The sequence below is a fragment of the Clarias gariepinus genome, chromosome 22, assembly GCF_024256425.1.
Source record: "Clarias gariepinus isolate MV-2021 ecotype Netherlands chromosome 22, CGAR_prim_01v2, whole genome shotgun sequence".
In the NCBI taxonomy this organism is placed as follows: Eukaryota; Metazoa; Chordata; class Actinopteri; order Siluriformes; family Clariidae; genus Clarias; species Clarias gariepinus.
The window spans coordinates 10,815,138-10,841,592 of NC_071121.1; the positions used below are offsets into that span (position 1 = coordinate 10,815,138).

Genomic DNA, 26,455 nt, shown 5'->3' on the forward strand with positions numbered 1-26,455 from the left:
GGCGTATGTTTTAAAACCTAATACTTTTGACCACCGCTGTACCTCTTCTGCTAGGATTAGATGGTAATTACGAACCCACTTATGTCCCAATACTTCCTAATAATCTGTACAATAATTAACAACTATGAAATTCAATCAAATATGAAAAGATCAAAGCATGTTTCTTTGTCAAAAAGCAGTTTTGCATGAATCCAGATGTTTATTTTAATCGTTAATAAAAGTTAGAAGTGAAAGTGGAGAGATATGCATACTGTATAGTAGATGTGAAGAAGAAACCATGAGAAGAACCAGACTCAAAAAGAACCCATCCTTCTCTGTGTGACACTGATTACTAATCAATACTATTTTGGGAGGTCAAACAACATGAAGTATATTAAAAAGATCTCTATGATGACAGAGGTAGTTACAGGTATAAAGAAACCAGCATGATTACCTACTGGTGCAAGGCTAGGACTTGGCCATAAGCTTCAACACACCCATGCACTCACTTATTCACTCAACATCTATACAATTTTATCATATATACGAGGTCGCAGGGGCCTGGAGATCTCAGGAGACTTAGGGCACAAGGCAGGGTAGACCAGGGATAGGGCCTCTAACTCACATATCTTTTTAAAAATAATATAAATTCTGGCTACATTTCTTACAAAATATATTGTGCCACTATTTTTGGTGACTGGATAAAATAGGAGGACCTTCTAGAGTAAAACCTGACATACAGTATACTGTACTGTATGAAGCTGTACTTAATTGCCAGTGACAACTGGTTTAGTTCTTCACAAAAGTACAGTGGTACCTTGGCATATGAATGTCCACCTAACAAATTTTTGCCTTAAGAACTCAAATTTTGCTAAAGATTTTCCTAGGCATACGAAACATATTCGGACGACAAATGAACGCATTGGGCCGAACCGAACACCGGCTAAGGCTACGTTTACACCGCAGGTCTCGATGCCCAATTCTGATTTGTTGCCCATATCTGATTTTTTTGACCGTCTTACACGTTCTTTCAACTATGACTCATATCCGATACACGTGTTTACACTTGCCATGCCATTTAAAACATCGCGCATGCCAGTACTTAAAGGGAGGTTCTTGCGCTACACACTAGCCAAGATAGATGAAGGTGAAGTACAGTATGCTTAACGCTCTGCGATACGTGCGAAACGTCACCATGGTTTTAAAACAGAGGAGGAGAAAAAAACGGCATAATTGCAGCCTGCGCATATGCTTCATTTACCAAAAATAATTTCTTAATTTTATTTAGCATTAATAAGCATTTAAAAGGGGGGTTTCCTTTTCCATGTCACCTGCGATGTTATAATTCCACACACGCTTCCACCGCAGACTAACATTACGTCATTAAACCGCAAAGAAGTTGCAGTTTTAATGGCACGCAATGCCTCAGGAAATCCGATCTGTCCGTTTACACGACAATCACATCAGCACATATCTGATTTATATCTGATTTATTTCCACATATGAAGGAGGCCTGAAACCGATCTCAAAATATCGGAATACATGCGTTTTTTTCCTATTTACACAGACATAGAACATATCCGATATGTGTCACATATGAACAAAAAATCTAAATTGGGTCACATTTACCCAACAGTGTAAACGTAGCCTAAGTTGCGCGTGTGTCTGGGAGCTGTTCGAAACTTGTTTACGTCAGAGTAAAATTATGTATTGAATTAACATTTTTGAATTTTTGCATTTTGTGCAAGATTAAGGGGAAAATATAGCACCGTGGGTTCCGTGGGGACGGTAGCAAGAAGTAAAGGGAGCCACTTTCAGTTTAAAGTAAGGTTAAATGTCTATTTATTTAATATTTTACTTAATTTACATGTCTTTTCTAAATGTTTTTATTGGTTTTATGGATAAAAATATGATTATAGATTATAAATTGGCAATACTGATAATATTTTTGCATGGAACGGATTATCTGCACTTACATTATTTCCTAGGGGAAAATGCTTTAAGAAGTCACCTGCAGAATAGATTAAATTCGTATGCCGAGGCACCACTGTATTATGGTTTTCCCATTGCCTTGATAGAATCATTTGAAATCAGTAAATAGAGCATGTGATACATTCTTAAAATGACTGTAGAGCTAAACTAGATTAAATATAACAAATGTGGTTTTCCGCAAGGCTGTTCCTGAAAAGGGTCCACACTGGGCTTTTTACCACTGCCATTGTGGCAGCAACAGCAGACAAAGACTTGGTGTGAGTCAACCAGTCAGCTTGTGCCCAGACTGTCTGCCTGGTCTAGGTGCTATGCTACAGTCAGAGAGAGAAAAAGAGAGAGAGTACGGGTTTAGCATTTCTGGGTCTAGGACAAATCCTTTGCATGATTTTTATTTCATGTAGCTTTAATAAGAGTTCATGAAATAAGGCATGACTGGTCATGTGAAACAGAAACTGGCAAGCGCTTTAATATATGAATGAACCCAGACACTCAGAATTTTTATGAAAGCCTGCCAGCGAGTTCACTTCTGTGTCGGAAGTTCCTTAATATAAATGTCTCTTCCCTGTTTTACTTCAGATTCTAAACGGATGACAGCAACTCGTTTAAAGTCAAGACCTTGCACATCATCACATACACTGGACACCAAGTACATTATAACAGCGTGCCATTTTCCAAGATGACATTTTACGGAGATATTATCACCCACTGAGATTAAAAATGACGAACACCAATTAAAGGTCAAAAGAGAACATTTTGAAAAAGAAGGCATGAAAATCAATAAGGTGATCTTTTGTCCAAAAAAATGTCTGGCATCTGAAGCAAAAAACCTCAAAGAACAAAGGACTGCCCGTTCACACGCAGTAACATTCTCTGTTTTTTCAGGGACAGTCAATTGGGACAGTGGGTGTTCTCTCGTCAGCATTCCAGCCACAGGCACAGGCACAGATAGCGCTTGTCCTTGATGAGACAGCATTCACAATCGGTTGCCTTGCACCTGTTGACTCAAGTGGAATACTCCTCCACACATGAGCAGACGGGAAGAATTTCGCTCAGGGTCTCCTGGAGTCTACTTGTGTGTCAGTGTCTCCTGCTGTCTGTACGTGTCAATCTTTAATCCCACTTTACTGTGCTTTCTTATGGTCAGTTAACAAGCATTTCTAAAGGGGCATAATCAGATCCAGATGGCCTGGCTGAGAAGGTAAACAGCGTGTGATTGTGTTATGCTCCCTGGACCAGTTAACAGATCTGTCTGGAAATCAGTATCTGATGCAAACAGCTTCACAATGAACCAACTGACACAATTAATCCAGCCTCAGTTATACTCGCTGCTGTAATTAGTTTTACAGAGATTCTGCCTTACATGATGGCCAATCAGCATGATCTGGGCTCGAGCACATGCTTTGATTGCCCGCGATGACACATTAAGACTGGTGCAAGTGTCTTCTTGTATCTGATGTTAAGCCAAGCTAGGCATGAATGGTATTTCTCACAGCATAGTCAGTAATCTCTGGACAGTGATTGGGGACATCTATTATTACTGAATATCCCACAGCATACGGAAAGTGTGAACAGACACTGACAACATGTGAATTAGAAAATGAAAATGGCTGTTTTTCTTACCCTCCATATGCTCCAAAAGTAAAACTCCTTTTTCTTTGAGGCATCTTGGTAAGTAGGCTGAGCTCAGCATTAGAGATAAACAGACGCTAATAGAGATATGCACTGAGATGGAGGCACGATGTCTGTCTCACCGGACTGAATAGTTTGTCTGCATGTGTGTGTGTGTGTGTGTATTCCCCTTCTCTTCCACTCCCCTGACTCTCTCCCTCCCTCCCTCCCTCCCTCCCTCTCTAGCTCTCTCATCTGCCTTCCTCTCCACTGCTTTTTGTATAGTCCCTTTCCTCTCTTTCCCTCTCCTCAGCCCCTGCTAAGCATTAGGTGATCACTTAACATGCTTCCCTTCTTTCAGGCAACCTGAAAAGGAAGTTAAGAGAAGCCCTGCAAAATGGCCATTCCTCTATGTAGGTGATTATGCACCTTTACTGACATTAACGCCAATACAGAAGACAAATAACGGAAATTAGAGAAAACAGAGGTGAAAGAGAAAAGGTGATATATTCACAAATTACTTTAAAAACCCGCTGGCCAAACAAAAGGGAGGATCGAGCACAGCAACAGAGGATTGTCTGCTCCTTTACAGTCACTGCCTTGCTAAGCAAAGTTCTTGAGTCACTGATCTCACCAGCTGTAGGCTGTCATTTCCCCTTTACTTCTTACCATTTACAATAAATCAAGCAGGAACAGAGGAAAGTGAAAGTAATTGTGTATATAATTTTGCAATCTGTGGTATTTTAGATGTAGTGAAAAAAAATCATGCATTTATTTGTAGGGTTGTAGGGGTCTGGTAGGGGGTCCCAGGGCAAAATGGTAGAGGACACTTTGGATCGGGTGCCAACGCATCGGAGGTGTGTTCCACCATTGCAAAGTTGCACAAAAGAGTACCAACCATCGCAAAGGTGCACAAAAACAAATCATATACTACAGAAAATCTGGAAACATAAAAACACGTCCTTGGACTGTGGGGAAAGCCAAAGGAAACCCACAAAGCATGAGAACAACATGTAAACTTCACACACGCAAGTACAGTACACAAGCACATACTGTATCACAATGCATCTGTATCTGTAATATATAATATTTGTGTCTTATATATTATATAATATATATATAATATATTATAGATTTTTTTTTAAAAAAGTGGGTTTAGTGTGTATATTCTGTCTATGTGTATATTTCTGTTTTTGTTCCCTTTTGCTTTAATTTGCTTTGTTCCCTTTTGCTTTATGTGAATCCCCAACAATATGTACTAGAAAACAGAGCTGCTGGAAAAGGAAGTCAAGTTTTACACTAATTTTAACAACGAATTTTAATTTGCAGAATAATCACTTTAACTCAACTACTGACCCAGACACCCTGTGAACTAAGTCAAAAAGCTTGCTATCATCTAATGTGCCTCAGTTAGCACACTAAATGCATTTCAAAACACATGATGACTTTTCTCAAATTTATTAATAGTAGATAGAAATAGCCATCTAACAAAGGATTCATCAATAATAATAATAATAATAATAATAATAATAATAATAATAAAAAATGTAAGTTTTATGGAGCATTTATTTTTATTTATTTATTTATTTTTTACATTCTAGAACAGTACTACATTTTTTTCAAACTACATATGGCATTAGGTTATTAAGTAACAACAACAACAGTCGGTTGTTATTTTAAGGTCAGCTGTTCTGAAATAGAGAACAAGTGCATTTGCAAAACCCATCAAGCACCTATGATGAAACTGGTTCTCATAAAAACCATCCAGGAAAAACAAGACCAAACCTTACCTCCTCTGCATCGTTCGTTTGCAGTTACCAGCCTTAAACATCATCAAGTACCAAACAGAGCAACTCTGTGATGAGCAAGAGTGATGCCGTTATGAAGGATTTACAGAGCATAAGTAGCAGAGACATCTCAACATCAACTGTCCAATGAGATAATCGCATATTTTGGATTCCTTCAACATTGTTTTACAATGTAGAAAAGCATAAAAACCAGAAAAGACCATGGAAGGTGTGTCCAGAATTTTGACTGGTAATGTTTAGTAAATGCTATTAAAATGGGTTCTTAATTGTATCGTTAATTATTAGATAGAAAGAATTGAGGTAATAAAGTTCATTACAATTTGGAGCACATCACCCCTTTCTCTCTCTCTTGCACTCTCCTATTTCATTATGTCATCCTGCCAAAATACCAACCCAATACGTTTGCTCAACAAACAAACAAAAAAAAAACACAAGATATAGTACATCCTGCTTGCTTCTCGCTGGCATGCTTTTTAACCTTTTATCAGAAAGCCAGCCAGACAGACTTCCAGAAGGTCACTAAAGCTTTCAGGAACAAGCCTTCCTTTCTGCCTTTTAGGTGGGGTGGTAGGTGGAGGGTGGGGAGGAGTGTTTTAGCATTCAGATGAAGATCGCCAACTCTATTACCAAACTATTCATGAATGCTCAATAGTGCACAAGTAAATTTTTTAATTTTCTATTCACTGGAGAAAATGAAACAGTGTTCTTATACACACACTTAGCTGACAATATGCCGTATACAACAGGACAACATACTGTAACCTTTTTAGTACTTGCTGAGAAATACTGTTAGGAATGACTACTATATGGTTCTCTCAGACCTGCAGTAGTTCTTATTCTACCAAAACATGTGGTACTGTATAAATGCCAAGACTTGCAGCACACATCATAGACCCTAAATGGAGACTGCTGGTGGAGAACAGCATAAAGCACTTCATAGTGCACTTAGGAAGAAAATACACAGTGGGTAGTATGTTGTCTGCGTCACCAACAGCTCAAAGTAAACTGCATCAGAATGTGGAGTATAGGCATCATTACACAGATTCCACAAACACCTGAGCCTTAATGTGCCTAAGAATCATCAAATATCACAAGGTACTCTGTATTTAAAATGTTTTTTTTGTTGGAACATTTTATGTTCCTACAGGATGTCCTCCTATTGGTGACTTTTAGGCGAGCACTTTAGCAGTGTTCACACTCTGAGCCTAGTTAAACCAGTCTGATCTTTTGTTGTCAGCTGTCTTTGGCTGCAGTGGCACTAAATCATCTGTGGTATAAAGCAAACCATCATCTACATTCTAAGACCACAGATTCTACGTCATGACCAAATAATGATTTTACAATGTGTTTTTTAATTTGCAACAATATGTTTTTTATGTTTTATTATAACACAATTCATAACTTCAAAGCTTACCAATAAATGCTTAAAATATTTTTTTTAATTACTTGTTACCAATAATCTTAAACGATCTAATTTTAAGTTCAACAGGTAGCTCACAATGTAATGAACACCCAAAAAAAAGTGTAACTTGGCTATTATAGCTTATGTCATGGGTGAAGTGATGGACAGCTGACCTGTTAAGGAGGTGGGGAGGTGAAGCTTTGAGGCACTAAAGAAACTAATCTTAGACAAAACTAGGGGAGACGCTTCCAGCAAATGTTCAAACCTAGAAGAAAAACATCCAACTAAAAACTATGCTGTGTTACAATTCCAATGGCAAGGAAGATACTATCACACAACTTTTATCACAGCTTTAATAACAGTATTGATCAGAAAAAAAAAAAGAAGAAAAATGTACGAGGGGGTTCAAGTCAAACTGGGACATTTGATTGTGCAGTAAATAGACTACCTTTATTTCTCCATATAATTCCCTGCTACACTAATGCACTCATCCCAGTGTTTCTCTAGTGCCTGGACATCAAGGGTTTTTTTTTCAGCCGGAGTCATGATGGGACTGCTTGCTTCACATCTTTAACAATGGCCTCCCAAGAACCTTTTTAATGGCCCAAACATGTGGAAATCGCTTGAAGTGAGGTCAGGACTGTATGGGGATGTGGCAATACCTTCCAGTCAAGTTCCTGTAATGTGCAAGTGGTGAATGATTGATCCCACAAGTTATTCGTCCATTTTCAAGAATCAGGCATTCCACTTGAAAAGGTTCACTGCAGTGGGCTGTGAGCTATGAAAACCTAGAATAATGTTTCTTTAAAATGTCTGCACCATTCAAATATTTTACTGTGGATAAGAATATCATCAGTTTACTCTGCTCAAATACTTCTGCAAATATCAATTTTTTTTTGTTTTACATCTCCATTTATGAAAAATTTGATTACAAGTCCCGGTTTGACTCGAACACCCCTCATATTAATCTATGACTTTCATGCACAAATTGGTACTAAACGTGTAAATATAAAACAAGGCATTATTTGGATTGAACGAATAATGTGTTCCAAACCGATACACATGCAGATACAAACAGGAGGTCGCTATGGATTAAGTGCAAAGGAGTATTTGTCTTTTTCACAAATGCCAGGGAAAATCACACTGCTCTGCTTCTTTAACTCTCTGTTTGTACTGTTATTACTGTTACTCGGAGTGGTATAAGGGCTGCTCAAAGCTATATATGGCAATGTGCATGCCACTTGCTCAAATACAGTTCCTTTTTTTATGTTTCCTATTTAAAACTAAAACTTATTTGCAAAGCCAATTTTTCCTACAACATCCCTACACCATCCACACACTGAACCTGCTACAAAACTCTAATAGTTACTTAGTTATCATGGTACATCATCAAGTATTATCCAATCAAAAGACCTAAAAAATTACCTCATAAAGGAGAGGAGTATGGAGGAGTGATCACATTGTAACTCATGTTAGTGGACCATTCAATATACGACATAAAACAACATGATGTGTATCATGGTAACGCATACATGAAGTACGTCTGAAATATTTATTCAAGGTCTACATGGTTGCCAAGAAAATGAGCAGTAACCTATGAACCCGCTGTACACAACTGGACGATTTTGAAAATTACTTTCATTTTACACAGCCTATCTCAACTTCAGAAAAAAAAATGCTCAGAAATCAGGTTGGTAAAGATAAATACTACAAATCATAGTGCTGTCAAATTCGGAGCGCATCTCCTGGATCTCCTCCGTCTTCCCCACTGACAATTTAGCTGTCTAACGACAATTAGCACTTTTGATAAGAATTGTACCGCTCTAACTCCCAATGCCAATCGACATTCATCACCCTGAAGGAAGTATGAATTTTTATGTGAGTTTCTATATCACCTAGACTAAAGTCAGGCATCTCCATGTTATAAAAATTAAGACAAGGGTTAAAAGTCTATGATGGAAGAAGACGAATATACACATGTTCTCAAAATACTTGATCAGTCTCTCCAAGACCAGAGACAGAACAGAGTAAATATTCTAACAAGGGTAATAATTTTTTATGTGCAAAAATGATAAAAGTAGACAGTAAAACAGGTGTTTATAGTTTCCTTATCTGTAAAAGTTTGCTTGGTTCTTAACTATGCTTCAGAGAGTAGGGTTAATTACATAATAATATTTACACTGCACCATGAGGAGCACCATGCTCAAGGCCAGGAAGAGCACAGACGCTTGACTGAAGAGAGTCAGGTTGGGCCAGATTTAGAATTTAGGAGGAGTCAAACTTTGGGTGAGAAGTAGGAGTCAAAGGGTGATATAACCTAAGGACTGAGTGTTCTTTTTTCTTGTGTTCATGTTAAAGCAAAATGTGGGTATACACGGCACCCCTGAAGTGAGAGCTGGTTCAGATAAGTAAGTGAATGGTTTCTGAGGGCAGCAAACAGCCTTTTGTTTACCTACTGTAGGCATTGGATTACACGCAGAGTACACTACAGTATGTGTCTATGTGTTTAGACCTGCTCCTTACAGAACCTCTTTGGTCGCCACAACACTCTGAATAAAAAGGGCTTTATGGTCCTTCAAGACAAATTTGGGATTCACTTAACAGGCTGTACATTATGCAACCACAGACTGAGGATGGATGCATATTTTTTTCTTTTAATGCATGCTGGGCGTAATTGCAATGTAGCCAAATTAGTTTCTTAGTGTCTCTGATTTCATCAGGCATACTTGGACAGAAGACAAACTCAGAAAGAATGCTAGGTCAAAATTCTGTTAATGTTATTTGGCTCCCAGGAACAAAACAACAATCCAAAACATGCAAAATTACTAGAAAAATATTCTGCAAAGAACGTTGAGCATGCCAGGACCTTGTAATTCCCTAGGCATGATTTGACCTGAGCGCACTCAGTAGCTGTTCAGGAAAAAAAACACAAGCGTTTGAAAAAAGTGAACAATGGACACACTTTCAAGGGAATGTTTATATACAAGAGAACCAAGTACCAGTTATCTTGGGATTGTTTTTTCCTTCCATGCAGGATGACGAGACATAAACTCATCAACCACATTTATAGAACCGCCTGGTATATAAAGCTCAGTAATTGAATTCAATGCAAGGATAGGTGTCATGCTTCTCAGTTATTCAAAAGATCAGTAGCTTCATCATTAGATGATCAGAGGCAAATGGACAGGCTAGTTCAAGTGGACAGGAAAGCTAAGGAAACTTAAACAACCACTCTTTACAACCAAGATAAGCAGAAAATAATTTTAGAAAGAATAACACATCAAACCTTGAGGGGGATGGGCTACAAAAGCAAAAGATCAAATCAAGTTTCAATGCAGCCACAAACAAGAAGCTGAGACTACAACAAGCACACACTTACCAAACGTGGACAGCTAAAAATGGGAAAAAATGTCACCTGATCTTTGTCAATTCTTAAACTGTTCAGATTCCTGAAATGCTCCTTTTTTTGCACTGCACTGCATTGCAATACTGCCACATGATTGCTTGCTACAGCTGCGGATGTTTCTATTAAACTGGCCGGTGAGTGCATCTCTATTGATTTGATAGCAAACCCATCACATCAAATTCACATTCCAACTTGTAACATGATCTTTCACCTTGCAACCAGTCTCCCTTTAGTATTACTGTAATGAAGCTTTTTAGTTTAAGCTGGATCAATAGGTTGACTTGGCAAGTGGTTTACAGCCATGGGTAGATGCTGGGATAAGTATTTCTTTTTGTGTGCATATTGATTGCAATAACAAACCGTAAAGATCTATTACGGTTCTAATGGAGCCTAAGCCTCTGATGGATGTCAACCTATGACCACAAGACAGCTCTGACTTCTGTCTCTCTGCCCTGCAATCAATACCAGACTTCATAGAAAGTGCTGTGCATACAGTAGCTGTCCAAATAACAGCACCTCAGTGAGGACCCATAAACAATACAACATTTCAACTACAAATGAGCGTAATATCATTCTGTAGTTACTGTTAGTATTCAAGAGTGATAAACTCGTGCACTACTGCCACCCATTGGAAAACAATTATATTGCAATGATTTGTCAATGAATATATGGAATATGAATGCAAACCTAAAATGTTTTATTTTAAATTAAAAGGGGCATCAAGTGTCCCAAGAGTGGTCTAAGGACACAGATTTTCAATGCAGATGTTGGATTTAAATACATTTTATCAGAGAAGCAGCTGAATGCTGAAAGGATGGGAAGCACTATGGACCATCTTATTTCATATTTTCATGATACCAAGATGCCAATTAGATTTCTATTGCTATTCTGTAAGTATCATGGCTTATAAATACCCTGATAATGCTATTTTCCCCCTGACTGTGTTGCAAATGAAAAACCCTTAACCATGTATAAAAAAAAACATACTTTTCAATATTATCTAAATTAAAACTCTACTTGATCAGAGCTGCTTGGAATCTTGTTCAAAATGTTTAGCTTTCTTCCAATATGGGCCTGTCGTTAGTTATTTTAGTCAGAACTTCTTATTATTATCTAGTGCATCTTCTGTACATAAATCACTGTTATTGGTGTACATATTGTCCCATACCTTCATTTACCACATTGTTATTTATTGTAAATAAGCCAGTTACAATATGCACATCTGGTTTAATGCAAACAGTATTTCACTGGTTTTGCACAATGACTATAAAGTTTAATCTAATCTAATCGAATGTTATTATAGAGGAACATCAACATTTCACTACATCAAATGCAAACGTATATAAATAAAAAATCTATTTAAAAAAAAATCTGTTTTTTAGTCAGTGTGAAATCCCTTTATCTGTATACAGATACAGATCTGCATTGATTTTTCCTCCCATCTCCACTGGCCACTGAAATAAATAGAGTATTAAATGACATCTTCAGTATCAGAATGTCTTTCGAACATTGTATTTATGGAATGTACTGTATAAGATTAATGTGGTGACCGATACTGAATATTTTTATATCTGCTTGAAAAAAACCTTTGACTAGAGGCTGTTTGCTTCCTAAGTGTCTTAATAAACTGCTAAATAAACTTGTTAAAACATACACAAGATAAATTACTTTTACACAGACAGGATTTGTGGAACTAACAGATTCTCTTGGCTGGAGATTTTGGAGTTAGATTAAACAGGAGTTGAATCAAATAACAGAACCTTTTTTATTATTCTCTTAATCCCACTATTTGTCAACCTATTTTTTACAGTAAAATACAGTAGTTAGAATAAAACAAAAGAAGGGAAGAATTAAACTGAATTGGTGTTCTCAGTACAGTGAAACCTTGGATTACGAGCATAATTCGTTCCGAAAGCGGGCTCATATTCCAAAACACTCGAAAATCAAATTAAATTTTCCCATAAGAAATAATGGAAACTCAAATTATTAGTTCCACAGCCCCAAAAAATAAATACATAAAAATACTTAACACAAAATATTAAGTAAAAATAAAACAAATTAACCTGCACGTTACCTTTTAAAAAAAGTAAAAAGAAATCCAGACAGATAAGTGTTTCCCTTTCAGTGTTTTACGCTGTTTGTGTATGTGTGTGAAGCCCCTCCCGTCCCGAGAGAGAGTGTATGAACCGGCACGGTGTCAAATTACGCACGCGCACACACACATAAGAGAAGCTGAGGGAGAAAATGGATTTTTAACCTTCTAATTAGACTTTATTACACAGTAAACCTTTCTTATATGAATTTTACATAAACACACATTAACAGAAAGACTGTTTTGTGTGAAAAATTAGCCAGGGACATCACTAATGACACTCGTCTGAGTGCATACTAATGGAATCACTGCTGTAAAGTAAACCAAACAAACAAATGAACCTGCACTTCACCTTTAAAAAGAATCACGACAGAGCAGTGTTTCTGTGAGGAGCAGAGAGCATGTATGTGTGTACGGTGTCAAATTACACGTGCATACACACACCTAGGCTGAAACAGAGAGGGAGAAAGATAATGGAATTTTAACCTACAATGAGAACACGCGCTTACAAACACAAAATGAAATATGTTTTACACACACACAGACATGTGGTCACAGTGTTATAGTAAACAGTACACGCGTGCACGAATGTTAATTATACCAGTGGACGGGCACTAAGACCCAGCAGGGAAGACGATTTAACCACAATTCCGTAGCGCAAGAGAGAGAAAAAACGTTGTCTCAGTTGTGATTACGTGATGCTCGGCGTTAAAACAAGAAGCGCATGCGTGATACATGATACTCGGTGCTCACCAAGACTTGCTCGTTTTTCAAATAAAAATTTATTAAAAATCTTTGCTCGTCTTGCGGAACACTCACAAACCTCTTACTCGTAAGCCAAGGTTTCACTGTAAACCTATTATTAATTTTGTCCTTATTAGTAAAGCCACAGTTTCTAGATTATTCATGTCACCAAATAAAGAGTTCTAGTTTTCCTAGACTTCCTAGTTTTCTAACTTCCCTCCGTTAGAGAAAGCCAACCATCTGTATTCATGTGGTCTCTGTAATACCTAATATCACTTAATATTTAATGCTCTATACCTGACATCCTCCACTTTCACACAGCAGGCCTGCCAACACATCTCCAACAACCTAGTGCAAATGAGTCTGCACTCAAGTACGAACCAGAGAGATACTAAGAATATAACAGAAGAAAATATAAAGATAGATATTTCTGGTAGGCATTTTGCATGAATTACTGTATTTGACAGAATGATGTTGACATTAATATCACTTGAGACTCAGGATGTAGGTACCATAAAGGCAAAAAGAGTAGGTGAACAAAAAAAGACAGGAGAGAAAATGTAATACCCAGATGACTACAGTACAATTCTGATCAATTATTAGATGAAAAAAAATCCTATGTTACTCTATTTTATTCATGTAAAACATATTAATCTAAAATAAATTTCATGGTCATGGTAAATTTTTTAATTTTGCATAAATTTAAATACTACTGTTGACGTATAAAGCATTAAAAAGTCTCGCATTGGAGTTACTGAATTAACTGCTTGTCTTACGATCCACCACGCCTACTTTAATCGAAGGATGCAGGCTGCTTGTCAGTACCACGTATTATGAAAACTACAGCAGGAGGCAGAGCTTTTTCTTACAAAGCCCCAAAGTTATGGAATAGTCTTGCAATTAATGTTCAGAACTCAGACACAGTCTTAGTGTTTAAGTCTAGGCTAAAAACATATATCTTTAGCCAAGCATTTTTGTAAATAGATTTGCCTTGGGTAAAGGAGCAGATCTGGGGGACTCATGGACGTAGAGAATTACGGTGAACTGGTCGTTTAGATGCTGTCTTCCCCACTCTCATTGATCACTCAGGTTTGTTGCAGACTCATGTCTGTGTTTCCTTCTAGCTCTCCCTTTTTAGTTAAGCTGTCATAGTCACTCCTTGTGCCTTCAGTCACTCAATAGTTCAGGACTGGAGTTTCTTACAGTCTACCTGAGCCTCCAATAACAAACTGGACTTAATTTTAACGTAACACATCTCCTGTTATACTGAACTTCCAGTCTCACACAGTATGATGCAGATCAATCCCTGCTATCCGTTCACCCAGATGAGGATGAGTTCCCTGTTGAGTCTGGTTCCTCTCAAGGTTTCTTCCTACTACCATTTCAGGGAGTTTTTCCTTGCCACTGTCGCCATCGTCTATGGCTTGCTTATCAGGGACAGTCTTATCATTTTGATTCATACATGTTTATCTCATACAAACTTAAATAATTCTTTTGATTGTGTAAAGCTGCTTTGCGACAATGTAAATTGGTAAAAGCGCTATACAAATAAAATTGAATTGAATTAAAAATACAAAGCAATCTTAAAAAAAAAACATATACTAAAAAAGGGGATTTGCCGTTTCCAGGTACGATGTCAACTGAGAAGTCCCAAAAGCCATTCAGAAGAAGGAAATGAGGTTGGCAGTAGCTGTAAAGATGAAGCACTGGCGTACAATTTATTCGGGAATATTTATATTGCACCCCAAAAGAGGTGTGAAAACCTTTGAAGAAATATTATGAATTATTTACAAAGTATTTCACAATGTTTGTTATGATAATGGGGGCACATCTTTGAAATCTAGCACAGGGTTGTGCTAAGCATTTTTGTTCAACTGGGTATATATATATATTGCACAAAATATATTTTAGTTATCTTTTAGCACTTATTTCCTTTATTTACTTTATGGTTGTAATCAGGATAGAAGCTCATTGAAAAAGAAGAAATGGTACATAAAACAATAGCATACGTAGCAGAAATACACAGTACAGCAATGCCCAAGGGCAACACATGTGCTGCAACCTGCCAGTACATCCCGCTGTTCTCATAATCCCACCAGGCAATGATGTGTCTTATTATGGCTCAGCATTTTTCGTCACACACTCCCACTACCGTTTGTTTGCTCTGGCCTTTTATAAGCTAACTGTAATGAAAGTAGTTTAGCCACATAGCCTGATGTTTCATTAAAATCAACTACTATGACGTCAATCACAACAATGGATTGCAGAAGTACCCTTAATTAAGAAAAAGTAGTTGCCAAGAGTTTTACCTTAGTAGTAGTGAAAAAAAAAAATAGCATTGACTTTGCTAACATGAAATTTGAAATAAATTATGAAATTATATTCAATGTTATGTAAGCTAGTGACAGCAAGGTAAGTTAACACAAGTGTTATATTCACCTATTTTCCTACGTGATTAATATAATAAACAGATACTGTAACAGATACATACCTTTATATTTTGCCATTTTCTACTTTTCTTTCTGTTTTTTTTTCTAAACTGTGACCCTAATGGCTTTGACCTATTGTTTTTATTTATTTATTTCTCTTAGGTGTGTGTAGACTGGTTATATATTATTCTTAACGATTTCACATAAAATTGAAGAATGAAATAAACAGGGTTAGATGTTCGCTATTTTCCTGCTTCGCCCGCAGCCTGCCTGAGGTGATGTCCACTAGGCCCCACTGCCTCATCATATTATTGTCAGTCCCCTGTCTCACTCACAAACTAGAATCGGGGCACCAACAAGGTTAATAAACCCACTCAGTGAAATGAAAAACGAGTGCAAACAAGTGATAGAAAAGCGATCGTACATTATCATCAATATCATCCCTGCGCATGCTGTGCCGCCCTGGGCAAGATGCCATCCTGGGTCGAGAACAATGAGAAGTGCACTCTCTGACAGACGGGCTGAGGAAGAGGAGCAATTCCCTGTTCCCAGACTGACTGCATCTCATACAAATCGCTGTGTCTTAGTAGTCTGACCTGAAATATTTCTCTCCCATACTGTAGATTTTATTTTAGTTTTTAAGTTTCCGATTACTGAACGATTCCGTATTTTACAGGATCGTTGATAAGCCTATTGTTAACAGACATTAGGCTACTATGTATTTTCATTGATAATTACACTAGAGGTGTGTTTTGGAGCTAAATTAATAATAACAGAAAGATTACCTAATGAATCCCTGATTACATACAGTACCGGATTACCTCATGATAGCTTCAGTTCTGCTGATTATTTTTACATTTATTTAAAAGGAGAAAAAAAGCAGGTGAAAATGGATGACAATGTTATGAGGGGGCGATCCGATATGGCACCACCGAATATGTTGTTAAGTGTGGGAGCCCCAACGCAGGAATTAAAGGGGAGCGTTGAGACATGGGGTGATTGTGTGTACTTTGGCAGGGATTCATCGGTCAAGGCAAACTCATCACAGTGCTAAGGAAATGGCGCTTCTATGCCACTTTATAACTCAACAAAAGAAAGGGGGGTGTCTTGCTAAACAATGTGCTAAACCTAAATATATATACTCCCCTTTTTTGTGAAAGGAAAAATGTTTATTTAATGTTTTTTTCCAAAACATTTATTTCTTTATCTCTAAAGAGATATATTATCAGAGCCTCTTCTCAGTTTTCTCTTTTCTTTATCTTTTCACTTCTCTTTTCAGTTTTCTGTTCTGTTTGCCCTTCTCTTTATCTTTTCACTTTTCTGTACAGTTTTATCTTCTTTTTACTTTATCTTTTCCTATACCAGAGCAATGCCCTCAGACCTGGCGTTTTCTAAATGTTCGCACAAAATGTGCTGGTTTTACTGGACCTAACCTACTGGTGTAGCACGTTTGATCTGATTGGCAACATGACGGGGTCCTGCGGCGGGGTCCCATTATCAATCACAATGGTCCGCTGCTATGCCTGCCTATGAATTTGCGTAGTCGTCCGGAGATTTGCCCTTCGCATGGGTGGCCGTATTATAGACGAAGGTAATAAGGATATTAATTCGCTGAGGTTTATTTATCATAATTTAACTACCGTAGGGTAAAAATATTTGATTCCTCCTGGATTTGGTGGTGTTTGAGAGCGATAGTGTTTGCTCATTCAGTGGTTCTGTTGCAAAAGAATCTATGCTAAACTTTTTCATCAGCATTAAAATTTTTGTTTTTAATCCGTGTTCAGTTTTTTTATTGTACAGTAGCTATTTGTTTAAGGTTTATGCACCATATTACAGTATTTCACCTCTCAAAATTATGAGTAATATGCACTTTTTCCCTGTGGTACGTTACGGTATATAGTTATTGATTGATTAAAAGGAAAACTAAGCTTGCCCAGCCACACCATATCATGACAGCATTTTATCCAGTAACATTATTTAACTGGGAGTGGTCATTCAAGACTTAAACTCCAGAAGTGTCTATAGCAGCTCTGAACAACGGGTACAGCAATGGCCTGACATTAAAAAAAAATTTCATCTCAGCATTCTAATGACATATGATGCAGCTAGCTGTCAGTAAGTGATATGATTGACACAATGCATATATGCATAAAAAAACCAAAAGAGGCTGAGGCACTATCTTGACCTACTTCAGGGTAGTGTCCTTGAAGAGTTATTAATGTTATTGAAACATAAACAGTGATGGAATTGTGATGAAGGTATAAAAATATGACAGCATCCTAAGTAGATAATTAAAAGGAGTTATGCTGGGGCAGAGGATATGCATGTGATATGTGGAGCAAACTGACTAATACTAGCATCACATCACTGCACTTTTGTAAAAAAAAAAAAAAAAAAAAAACACAACTCCAACCTGTATTCAGTTATCACTCACTCATCGTCTATACTGCTTTATCCTGTATTCAGGGTCACAGGTGGCCTGGAGGCTATCCCAGGAGACTTACTGTAGGGCCTGAGGCAGGGTACACCCTGGACAGGGTGCCAATCCATCGCGGGGCACACACAGACACACTCTCACACTCATTTATACACTACAGGCAATTTTGGAAATGGCAGTAAGTCTAATCTGCAGGTCTTTGGACTGTGGGAGGAAACCAGAGAACCCAGAGAACACCCTCTAAGCACACAGAGACAGGAATCAAACCTGACCAGAATCAGTGTACCCCGGTGGGGTACTCTGGAGGTGCAAGGCAGCACTGCTAGCCACTATGCTGCCTATATTCAGTTATGATTAAGTTAATTTGATAATTAAAATAAAAGTTACTTTAATTTCTTTAAATTAATTAAGTAACTTAATTCGTTTAATTACCCTGTCCAGGGTGTACCCCGCCTTGTTCCCTATGGCTCCTGGGATTGGCTTCAGGCCCCCGCGACCCTGAATACAGGTTTAAACGGTATAAATGATAAGTGAGTAAATTCATTCAATTGTTCTACTCTAGATCAGTAGTCATCATCTTGGTCTGTGTAAGTAAAAAATTTATATACCTGGACCGCCATATTTTTTTCAAACATTAATATGGCTCAGACATAAAGTCCCACTGAGTATTGCATGATCCAACCAAGAGAAATCATCTAGGTTTTAATACTCTGCTTATGTTCGTGCCTCCTGATAAGAAAGACTCCAACTGGTACAGTACTTACAAGAAACATTCACATCCACACTTAATCATTATTTAGTACTGCGGCTGCTGCTCTGCTATAAACCAATTTCATCTGTTTTGCTTCAGACTCCTGCTGCTTGAATTGAGCAGGATGCTTCAGGATATGTTTGTGTAAAAGCTTAGGGATAATTCTCAGCAGCAGATGCAAGATAAGACATCACTGTGTGCATGTCCAATACTGGCAAAAACTTCTGTTTCATAGTTATAAGGAAAGTTTAGTTTATACACATTTAGTATATAATGTATATTAATTTGTCAAAAAGAAAATGAGCTTGTTTCTGTCAAACAGCAGCAATTAAAAATTAAAAGGCAATTATGATATGTACATTTTAAAATAAGCATATGCACTGTGTCCAGGTGTTAACTTTTGACAAGGTGCTTCTTTCTTCTTTATGCTAATTTATACTTAAATATCAGTGGTGTTTGCACATTGGCTACCTACTTTAAGGACATTTTCTTTAAATGCAACAAGAACTGGTCTTTACTTTGGAGAAAGAGGTGCTGTCGCATTAGACATGTCTGAACAAGTAAGAAACCAGCACACATTGTGGATGGTAGTAATAGTCTGGCTCCATGAAGGATGCATGTCTTACCCCATACTAGCAAGTGACAAAGCCACAGACAACCATTTCTTGTCTATGAACATGCGTGACAAGAAAATTCAATTTCAGCAACAGTAGCAGGAGGAAAGTGGCAGCTTAAAAAAGCAACACTGTGGCAAAGCGACATTTAAAATGTCATTTTCTTAAGTCTATGCAAATTATGTGACAAATCTGCAGGAGCCCTTAAACCAATTTTCTGGTGCATATGATCCAATATGTTTTGGTTGTTTTTTGTTGTTTTTTTGAGTTCCCCACTCAACCACCAACAAACAGTTATCTAATGTCTAAATCACAAGCAACAGAAGAAAATTGATAACCATGGTCATATCATTAATCAACCTGTCATTAAAAATAAGCTCATTATGTTTGTACAGAGATATAAAAAAAATATATATATCCTGGAAGAAAATTGCAGGGATCGGTGGTGTCTATGGTGAGTGCATGTAGACAGCTTGCTTTGCTCATCTGTTAAAATTTTCTCATCTCACGACTTGGATTTGTAGATTCGCTTCTGGTTTACTAGCTTTAAGCTCTCGCTTTCGTTTCCCCGACTACCGCTCTACTTCACGTTTTGGCGCGACGACCTCGCTAGCGGAACACAGGGCATTTGAACTCACACTTTCACTCTTTTGACCACGCCCCTGCTTAGAGATTCCTGCTGATCACAACTCTGACGTATCCCACGGCTTCAGACCCAACGCCCTGCGACTACACCTGCAACTCTGTGCCCGGATCCATCTCTCCGCTCCTTCTGACATATATGTAATTTATGTTTGTACAGTATGTATGTACGTATTACATACGCTTTGTCACACATCCAATTTCACATCAAGGTTGTAATACATTTTATTTAATAGTATTAGTATTATTAGTATAAGTTATGCGTTTATTATTAGCGTTTTTTATTATTATTATTACAGTGAAACCTTGGATTGCGAGTAACGGGTTTGCGAGCATTCCGCAAGACAAGCAAAGATTTTGAAAAATTTTACTTGAAAAACGAACAAGTCTTCGTTTACGAGTACCAAGTATCATGTGACATACATGCATTTTTTGTTTTGTCACAACTGAGACAACGTTTTTTCTCCCTTGCGCTGCTGAATTGTGGCTATCCGTCTCCCCTGCTTGGTGCGTGCGCGTCATTGGACACCGTGCCACACACACACACACACAGTAGTGATGCGCAGGTTGGGTATTTTTCCAACCCGCGCGTCCCGCTTTTATGAAATTATTTGGCCCGCCCCAGCCCGCCCCGCACCACTGTATTTATTTTTACAACACGTTCTGCCGCACACCCGCGACTATTAAATAGACATACTATTAATAACAAGATACATTAATACATTAATAACAAGATAACGATACACATTTTAAACATTTAAAAAGAAGCGTTTGTAATCTAGGCTAAACAATTTTTTATTTTAGATTTGTACAGGGCACGCAAACCTGTACAGTTTACAGCCTACGCTAAATAACCACTGACATTTTTTTTTTCATTTATCACACGGAAATGGTCATTTAACGTTTTTACGTTCGCTGTGCAAAAAAAGAATGCTAAAACAAGAGATTTAGCAGCCTGACCTTTTTTTTTTTTGAATGATGTAAATTCCCGACCTCAATTTCTTCCACACCTCGTCTTCCATCTTCACTTTTATTTCTTTGTTTTTGTTGTGACAGGTAGCTGCTTGGCGCTTTCATGACTTGTCACGTGACGTAACCTTATTAAAGAACTTAATAAAATATGAAAATAGATATTTCCAAATATTTAATATAGGCTATAGGGAATTGCACGCAACATACATGGGTTTTTTTATTTAATTTTGTTTTTAATGACCCGCCCCAAACCGCCCCGCGAATAAAGTGACAATTTCTTTACCCGCCCCTACCCAACCAGGCTAAACACAGAGACCCGTCCTACTTTCGACCTCACAGACACACACAGACACACACACACACTCTTTCTCTTTGCTTTACACAGAAACACTGCTCTGTGGCGATTCCTTTCAAAGGTTGAAAGAATGCAGATTAATTTGTTTTATTTTTACTTAACAGCAGTGATTCGGTTAGTGTGTCGCTCAATCGAATGTCATTAGAGAGATTTCTTGTTTATGTTTCCGATAAAACAGTGTTTCCGTTTTTGTGCGCGCGCGTGTCTGTGAAAAGAGTGAAGGAAGGGTAACCGTGTAAGGGGAAAGGGGGAGAGGGGAGGGGCTCCTTACTTTAGCTTCACACAAACACACAAACACACACACAGCGCCTGCGCGCACATACAAACACTTATCTGTCAGGATTTATTTTTAGTTTTTTTTTTTTACGTTTAAGTGCAGGTAATTTTTCTTTTTTACTTTACATTGTCTGTTAATTATTTTTTATGTATTTATTTTTTTGGGCTGTGGAACGAATAATTTGAGTTTCTATTATTTCTTTTGGGAAAATTCTATTTGGTTTATGAGTATTTTGAAATACAAGCCCACTCCAGTTTCCACCCACAATTACAATTACAATTACAATTGTGCCATGTAATAAAGTCCCAAGGGGACTGGCACCCCATCCAGGTTCTACCGTGCCTTATGCCCCGAGTCCCCTGGCATAGATTCCAGACCTCCCTTAACCCTAAACTAGAGAATCAGTAGAGAGAATGAGTGAGTGGTAATTAATGTTTAAAATAATTAAATGTATATTGCCTGTTTCTCCTTAGTAATGTTCCACTTTGCAGAATCCTCTCAATATGCCTGAGGGATCTCTCCTTATGCTTAATATAATTATGAATATATTCTACTACTCACCAAAAACCGAAAACACAAGAAAGCATTATCATAAAAGAAAACATTTAATAAAACTCATTTTCCTGTAAATAAGCCATAATGCATTTTATCAAAGACAATCATTAGGAAAAAGATTTTCTTACTGTAGAGAGCAACCAGCTGCTGTGATTACAGTAATGGTGTACATCAAGTCATGTCAAATCAAATAGACTTCTATTAGCATCTTAAACCCAACGTTGCATACAATGGGAAAAAAACATGCAACATACAGCACATCAATACAGGAGCATGACATAGAGTGCCAATGTAAAACAGAGTAAGACATAAAAATAAAATAAATAAGGAAATAACTGCTCAGAACACGGCACCATACAGGGCATTGTGACCAAATGCGCTATTGTGCTAGAGCTAAGCAAAATTGTTCGCATTGTTAAGCAGAATTAAACTAGCAACATACAAATGTGCTACTTTCTAAAATGTACAAAATATCACAATGTAAGCTGTAGAGCAATAAAGATTTATTAATAAAATAGATAAAATTTAATACAAATACTAGCCAACAAATTGCATTATCGGATAGCTAGACAGGATTAGGAAGCAAACTGTACTGTGGGCATAAAGAATGTTTCACCCTAAAAAAATTCACAAAATATTAACTCCAAATAAACCTTAACACAATTAGACAGGTCACATTTATGTGGTCGATATAATAAGTGGATTTGGAGGCAATATCCTGCAAGTTATACCAGAACACCAGACCTGATAAATAATTACGGAGCTATAATTGCAAATGTATTTGATGAATGCCTTAATATGGGATAAGCTTAAGAGTTTATTGGATATCAAGTTTTTTAGTAAATGTATTTTATCCTGTCAAAAAATATATTTAGCATCATATTTCAGTGTAATTTAGAGTCTAGTGCAGGCTCATTCAGTGTCATGTGCTTCAGGCGCAAAATAATATTTATTGCACAGAAGAGATTGCACATTCAGATATTAATAAAAGGACTATCTACAACACTTGATAAGTTAGTCACGATTCATGACTTTTATACACCAATCAGTAACGACACTAATACCAATGCCAGATGAATTGACAAACAATTATATATCAGTATTGGTGATGGATCTTGGGCACGGAGGGCTCATTTATGGCTAGCGCGCCCAGTCCGATAATATAGAAAAGCAAATGTAGCACAAATTGCTAAAAAAATTGGCCACGATAGAAAGGTATTACACACCCATTACACCCAGCTTGTATGGATCTTAGAAAGCAAATAGTTCAAGGCTGTTGACCCCGGCCTCTAAATTCCCCAGATCTAGGCCTCCGAGTGGCGCAGTAGTAAAGTGCTCGCCCTATCATCCGGAGATTGCTGGTTCGAACCCCGGGTAATGCTGTTTTCCTCTTACAGCCGGAGGCACAGAGCGAGCTGATTGGCTGAGCTCTCTCAGGGGGCAGGGATAAGAGGTACTTGCCCTCCCACATTAATCACGGCACTACTGCCAATCAGGGGCGTCTGTGAGCTCGCGCACGCGGAAGGAGCGGCTAGCGCTTTCCTCCGAGTGTGTTACTCTGCCCCTAACGGTGCGTGAGCAAGCAGTTCGAAAAGAAGCGGTCGGCTGACATCACGCAGAGCAAACAAGTCCAATCGATAAAGGAATCATCCTACAACCTACAGCATGCAAAGGATGCACCGCTACAGTATGGTCCCAGTCACCACAGTACACCCCAGAGGTCCTATATGACCTATATACAGTGGTTACTTAAGGGGAATGTCTATGACTGCCGCGCACTCTGTTGCGGCCAAAGGGCAACAGCCAAAATAAATCAGTCGCAATTCAAAGTAAATTGTGAAATGACCGCCAGGTGGCACAAAGGGACATTTAGCTAAATGGCTGCAATTCATTTTGTTTAGACAGACTCTGTTTTTATCTGTCTATTGTTATAAAAAAAAACAGCACAAACAACAGCTCAAGGCCTTGTAAAAACATTTTCATTTTTAACAGTAAAATGTCAATTTTGAAATGCGCAGAAGCTTATGGGTCCGAGCACAACATAATAATCTTTGTATAATAAAATGTCTCGTGGCATGAATCTACACTAAGCGCTTCAGTTTCAAATAATCATTAAATGCTGAACCCAAACAGCAAAAGAACATGATAATAATCAAAAGAATAATAATCATCGTGCTTTTTTGCTGTTTATGTCCACCATTGAATAATTATTTAATTATCTATAGGTAAAGCTGCTCACATTTTATAAATGCAGTGTTTAATCGGCAAGTCTCCCCTCTTTATGATAGATGAATATGATGACTGAAACAAAGCTGCTCGTGTCGGCTCATATCGGGGGCATTTCGATCGAAGGGGAGATGAAATAGAAAAGTGAAAGTGTGTACCAACAACATAGCACAATGCATGTGTGTGAATGACTGAAATGTGGTTGTGAATAAGCCTTTTAGTAATGTTTTTACGTGAACCCGCGGCGCGCATGTGCACTATTTCACGTTGCCGAGTTTTGATCTAAAGTCAGATAAATGCGCGCATCGAGATTTATAAGAGATTTCTATTTCCCAGAAATACAACAAACACAAATTTATACTTGTTAAATAAGCGCTGTCTATGCAACGGTGTGCAAAATGCAAGCCGATGTGAGCCGCTTTATTTCAGTCATAATATACTAACATATTTTTGCTGTGTAGTGGACCGCGCGCGCACAACCTCTCGCCAGCGAGCCTTTCTCTGAATACGCAAATACATGGCGGTAAAACCAGAAAACTGCTTGAATACCATCTGTATTTAACAAAGTCATTGTGATTTGGAGCTTTTGAGCACGTCGAAATGTAAATGATTTCCAGTAATGGCGCAGTCTCACCACAAAACATAGAGCAGTCCTCAACATACAAGTGTTAACATGACTAGGCCTTTAATTCAACGTGGGACAGAACACCTATGGACTTATGAGAGTAAAAACTACCTTTATGTCTCTATGCCACCACATTAATGCACTTATCCCAGTGTTTCACTAGTGCTTGAATACCATTAAGGTAAGAAGTTTTTCCAAAGATCAAACTGCCTGCTTCATATCTGAAATACTGGTCTCCCAGGAACTCCCAGGAAGGCCCAAGCATGTGGAAATGTTTGGAATGAGATAAGGACTGTACAGGGAATGTGGCAATAACTCCCAGCTAAGTTCCTGTAATGTGAAAGTGGTGGACAGAATCCCATTAATAATCAATCCACAAAGTTTTTTTTTTTTTTCCCTCTGAGAGCATTGTACTTGTTGAATGTTTACTGAAATGACTGCAGTAGGCTCCAAGCCACCTTGGCTGGGACTGTCATTTCCAGACGTACAGCCTTCTTAAACACATTTACACCATTGAATTAACATTCTTAGTCTGATAAAAACAAAAAAGAATTCATGCTTACAATTTTATTGTTTTTGCAGAGTTTCTGTGCATCTTCTCCCCATGTAAGCTACAATAAACTTTCCCTATGTGTGAATGAATCTGTCTGTGCTTGGTGCCTTATAATGTACTGGCATGTCTTTAAGTGTGTCGTTATACTGTTTAATACGCTCCACAGTGACACACACCAGGATAAAGATGTAACTAAAAATAAATGCATGATTTTTTTTCTTTTCAAGCTATTCTGTTCACCCCTTATTGTTAACTGTTCACCCATTCATATTGACATTATAAAGGATTACAATATATTTAATATCATCAATATATAATAGGAGGGCTGGAAATAATAAAAGTGGGGATAACTTTTTAATTAACTAACATTTAAACTGCACATGCTGGTAGAGTAACTCGCCCTCTAAACAAATGTAATGCTTAACACAGTCTACATCAGAATCGATGCATTTGCACAATCACTAAACCAATCTGTCGAATCTTCTTTGGAAATCCCCTTCGTCACAGTTGATGGTGCAGAATATTTACAGAGATGATACCACTGACAGAGATGATACCACTGATTGTACAGCAATTCACAGTTAAAGAAGTTTAAAGAAGGGAAAGACAAACCACGAAATAGGAGACTATCACACTGCTCTTCATCTGTTATTTTCTGGCTGTCTCGACGGTTACGTCACATGTCTAATCACTAAATCATCACCTTAACCATACAGTACAAGTAAAGATTCTTATAATAGGCATGTTTAACCCTCTAATCACAAAGGGAAAAAAACTATTTATCAGACCCAGTGAAAAGTGTATAAGAGGACGCATTGTCACATGGAGGAAGCTCTAATTCAGGAAATCAATTTTAACCATAAAAACCTTGTATATTTAAAAGAAAAGAGGACACTGGAAAATTAAGTTCACCTAAATATATCCTTATGTCCTCCCACACATTTTAATGAATAACCAATGTTGGCAGACTTGGACAAACAAGGACATC

At 37.7% G+C, this 26,455-nt stretch overlaps 1 protein-coding gene across 11 annotated transcripts in view; it reads right to left on the bottom strand.

Moving 5' to 3' along the window:
* Positions 1–26,455, bottom strand: part of rap1gapa (RAP1 GTPase activating protein a) — a 140,342-nt gene that overhangs the window by 100,411 nt on the left and 13,476 nt on the right. For 9 of the 11 annotated variants that reach the window (XM_053482260.1, XM_053482268.1, XM_053482267.1 and 6 more), the window contains exon 1: positions 3,592–3,731. The exons of 1 other annotated variant lie outside the window; for it this stretch is intronic. In XM_053482260.1, the coding sequence (XP_053338235.1) occupies positions 3,592–3,635 (44 nt within the window). In that variant the 5' untranslated portion in view covers positions 3,636–3,731. Of the gene's footprint in view, positions 1–3,591; positions 3,732–5,369; positions 5,388–26,455 lie in introns of those variants that run through there. One more of the 11 variants, XM_053482257.1, reaches the window with a different exon arrangement.